At 49.1% G+C, this 4,612-nt stretch overlaps 1 protein-coding gene across 1 annotated transcript in view; it reads left to right on the top strand.

Moving 5' to 3' along the window:
• The window catches only part of Rdh13 (retinol dehydrogenase 13), a 26,562-nt gene extending 23,193 nt beyond the window's left edge, over positions 1–3,369 (top strand). Inside the window, exons 4-5 of the mRNA XM_029531992.1 lie at positions 316–417; positions 2,726–3,369. Of these exons, the coding sequence (XP_029387852.1) occupies positions 316–417; positions 2,726–2,970 (347 nt within the window). The 3' untranslated portion in view covers positions 2,971–3,369. The remainder of the gene's footprint in view (positions 1–315; positions 418–2,725) is intronic.
• The last annotated feature ends 1,243 nt before the right edge of the window (positions 3,370–4,612 follow it).

The following is a 4,612-nucleotide window of genomic DNA, read 5'->3' as shown; positions in this document are numbered from 1 at the left end:
GAGCATGTGCACATACATGTGGGGTGTGTGGGTATAAGTCAGGGGACAACGTTGGGTGTCATTCACTTGGTTTTTTATTTGAGACAGCATCTCCTCCTTGGCCTGAAGCTCACCTAGCTGGTCCGTGGGCCCCAGCGATCTGTCCGTCTCTGCCTCCTCAGCACTCCCTGGGGAAGGCAAGCATGTGCCACCACGGACATGTGTTCTGACCTGTATTCTGGGCATCAAACTCAGGCCCTCCTGCTTTTGCAGCAAGCTCTTTAACAACTGAACTATCTCCCCAGCGCTCACCACCGATGTTTCTATTTTTCCCAGGCACTGGTGTGACCGTCAATGCACTGCACCCTGGCGTGGCCAGGACAGAGCTGGGACGACATACGGGCATTCACAACTCTGCCTTCTCCGGCTTCATGCTTGGTGAGTCCCTTCCAGCTTGGTGTCCCTCTCAGAGCCTGTCCCTGTGCCCTCTCTCCTGGGGATTGGAGACTTCCTCTCAGAGCCTGTCACTTTACATCTTTTGATTCTCTGACTGGGTTTCACTATATATTTCTGACTGGCTTGGAACTTGTTATGTAGGCCAGGCTAGCCTTGAACTCACAGAGATCTGTTTTCCTCTGTCTCCTGAGTGTTGGGATTAAATAAATGTGCCATCACGTGTGACAATTTTGTTTTTCTCAACATGGCCTTATCTAGACTCGGCTGGTCTTGAACTTCTGATCTTCCCACCTCCTGAGTGCTAGGGTTACAGGTGTGTGTCACCACACCTGGCTGCTGGCTTTACCTTCCCCATGTCTTCCTTGGGTAGAAGGTCATTGTTCTGTGTGGTTCTGGCCTCGGATCAGCCAAAAATGAGCTAGAGCCCCATTGATGAGTAAGAAAACTGTCTTAGAGGATATATCTTGACTCCCGGAGTCAGGCTGTGCACGGGGTAACCCTGGCTTCATTCAAAACTAAGTGACTCAGGAAAATGTGCCTCCCAGTCCTTTTTTTTTTTTTTAAAAATCTATCTATCTATCTATCTATCTATCTATCTATCTATCTATCTATCTACCTATCTATTTATCTTTATTTATTTATTTAATGTAAATATGAGTATACTGTAGCTGTACTGATGCTTGTGAGCCATCATGTGGTTGCTTGGAATTTGAATTCAGGACCTCGGCTCTCTCCGGCCTAAAGATTTATTTATTATTATATCTAAGTATACTGTAGCTGTCTTCAGACGCACTAGAAAAGGGGGTCAGATCTCATTATGGATGGTTGTGAGCCACCATGTGGTTACTGGGAATTGAACCCAGGAACTTCGGGAGAGCAGTCAGTGCTCTTAACCACTGAGCCGTCTCTCCAGCCTGCACCTCCCATCTCCAGCCTCTTACTGTATAGACCAGGTTTTGATCCTCCTGCCTCTGCTTCCCGAGTGCTAGGATCACAGACATGCCTCACCATGCTTGTTGCATTGAGTATTAGTGTCAGGTCCATGATGGGACTACCTTCACGGTCACTGGGGAAAACGAGCCGAGTATGCCCATAAATTGGTCTGCTCAGTGTCTGGCCAAGAATCTAGTCTGACCCACAGCCAAACGTTAGGCGGAGAGAGCTTCCATTGGAAAGCTTCATGGGATCCCTTCTCTTGAAGCTTGGGAATCCCAGGGAAGAGGGGGATAGAGAAGTGTAGGAGCCAGCAGGATTGAGAGCACCCGGAGAACAGGACCCGCAGAGTCAGCTAAGTGTCGCTCATTCACAGGGACTGAAGCAGCTATCACCAAGCCTGCACGGGTCTGTGCTAGGTCCTCTGTGTGTGTTGTGGTTGTGTAGCTCAGGGTTTTGTGGGGTCTTTTTCCTCCTACTGGGTTGCCTCACCCAGCCCCTGACATGTGGATTTGTGCCTAGTCTTAGTGTGTCTTGTTATGCTGTGTTCAGTTGGTATCCCTGGGAGGCCCCCTCTTTTCTGAAGGGAAACCGAGGAGGAGCGGATCTGAGGGAGAGGGAAAGCAGGAAGGGAAACTGGGAGGAGTGGAGGGAGGAGAAACTGCGGTTGGGATGTACTGTATGAGAGAAGAAGTACAAGAATGTAGTCTGAGTCAATAGAGCACCGTGACAGGTATTTATAATGTCTGAGAGTCATTTAATGGGCATGTATTAAGAATTTTAGCATGAGAATACCACAAAAATTGAGGGCGGAGATGTAGCTCAGTTGGCGAACTGCCTGGCTATCTTTCTGCAGCTCTGGGCTTGATCTCTAGCACCACAAAAAATCAAACACACTGGGATATGCCTGCCAGCACTCTGGAGAGAGAGGCAGGAGGGTAAGAAGTTTAAGTTCATCTTTGGCTGTATAGTGAGTGAGTTCAGGGGTAACCTGGACTATAGTGAGTGAGTTCAGGGGTAACCTGGACTACACAGGCCCCTGCCTGAGAAGAACGAAGATTATTTCCAGGAACAATAAATAGAATAGGGCAAAATGTGCTTTCATTTTTCTGGGAACACTCAGGGAAGCTTCCTATAGGAGGCCGCGTTTGGATTCATCCCTCCTTTCGGGAGAATTTGTGGGAGTGTTGCCTGGGACGGGCCCTTTAGGTAAAGGGCACTGCAGACACAAAGCCCTGGAGGTAGGTTCTCTGGGACTTCAGGGCACCCTCCAGCCTTGGGGGTTTTGGGTTCCCCGAGGGTGGAGCGGGGGATTTTTATTTTTTTATTTTTTTGACTGTTCTGTGGTTGGTTGTAGGCCCCTTCTTCTGGCTGCTGTTCAAGAGTCCCCAGCTGGCGGCCCAGCCCAGCACGTACCTGGCTGTGGCAGAGGAGCTGGAGAATGTGTCGGGGAAGTACTTTGATGGACTCAGAGAGAAGGCTCCATCTCCCGAGGCTGAAGACGAGGAAGTAGCCCACAGGCTTTGGACGGAAAGTGCCCATTTGGTGGGCTTGGCCATGGCTCATGGGTCCCCTGGAAGAGGACATGCCATTCCCAGATAACCTTCAGAGATCCAGTTGGAGCTGCATTACTAAGACTGCTGCTGGCCATGCCCTCCTCATCCTCTAGGGGCAGTGTTGCATTATTGGGCTCTCAAGACTATGGCTGCTGGCTGCCATGCCTTCATCATCCTCTAGGGGCAGTATGGGTACTATTAAAATCTCAAGACTGTGGATGTTGGCTGCCATGTCCTCATCACCCTCTAGGGACAGTGTTGCACTGTTAGAACTCAAGACTGTGGATGCTGGCTGCTATGCCCTCATCATCCTCTAGGTGGCAATGTTGGTCCTAGCATTTATTGTTAGCTGGCTACATTGAGTTGGACCACAGGTAGGCACTATTAGATATTTTCTCTATTTATATTTCAAATGTTATTCCCCTTCCTATTTTCCCCTCTGAAAGGCCGCCTCCCCCCGCCGCTCCCCAACCCACCCACTCCCATTCCTGGTCCTGGCGTTCCCCTATACATGGGCATCGAGCCTTCACAGGACCAAGGGCCTCTCCTCCCATTGACCGACTAGGCCGTCCTCTGCTACATGTGTAGTTAGAGCCACAAGTTCCACCATGTGTTCTCTTTGTAGTTATTCCTTTTAAGAAACTAAGACATGCAATTGTTACCAAGGCAATGACTTTGACTCCCATTATTTCTCATGTCCAGAACCCGTCCTGTTCTGCTTAAATTAGGCTAGATCAACTTTTCTTTTTTTCTTCTATTTTTGTTTTGAGACAGAGTTCCACTCTGAAGTTCAGGCTAAACTTGAACTCTCGGTCTCCTTGTCTTGAGCCTCTGGGGTCCAGAGATTACAGATCTGCCACACCCTGTGTTTACAATCGATGTTTACAATCAAATAAATGGAAATAAGCGTTTCTGTCACTAATTTGTCATTGTCCTTTTGTTTGAGGTGTGTCCTTCTGCTGGGACAGCATTTCTGACAGAAGCAACTTAAGGCAGGGAGGTTTCAGTCTGGCTGGCCGTTCCAGGGTACAGCGCATCATGGCTGTGTGTGGTGGTGGTAGACGAAGGCCACGCCATGCCTGTGGCAGTGAGAGAACAACCTGCATGGAACCAGTTCTCCCCTGACACCGTGACACGGGTTCTGGGGATTGGACTCGGGTTGTCCGGCTTTTGTGGCAAGTGCCTCTTCCTGCTGAGCAACCTCAGCAGCCTCTGGGTTCTGCTTTTTATTCAGTCTTGGTCTCCAGCCCGTAGTGTAAGCGTTCCTTACGCTCACCGTGGGTCTTCACATCGCGATGAACTCAACCTAGAAACGCCCTCAGACACGGCCAGACTTTTGTCCATTAGGTGACACTAGATACTGTCAAGTTGACAATATTAACCACCACAGGGTGTCTTCCCTGGGAGATGAAGTTCATCTAAAGGGCTAAAAGTCTAAATCCATGTGGAGCCCAGGCTTCCAGGGTGGCTGATCATGGAGATATCACTGGTGCTGGGGGATTTCTTTCTTGCAGATGACCACAGACCCTTCTGACCTCTACCTACTTCCTTTTCAAAAGCCAGAGACATCGAGGACCATAATCTCAAGGTCCCAGATGGCTTGAAGACAGCAGTACCCTATGAGATAGGAAAGCTGACAAAATGTATTTGAAAAACCAGTACAGGGATTAGAAAGATGGCTAATTTGA

This window comes from Mus pahari, chromosome 19, assembly GCF_900095145.1.
Source record: "Mus pahari chromosome 19, PAHARI_EIJ_v1.1, whole genome shotgun sequence".
Taxonomy (NCBI): Eukaryota; Metazoa; Chordata; class Mammalia; order Rodentia; family Muridae; genus Mus; species Mus pahari.
This window is presented reverse-complemented; position numbering and strand designations above follow the sequence as displayed.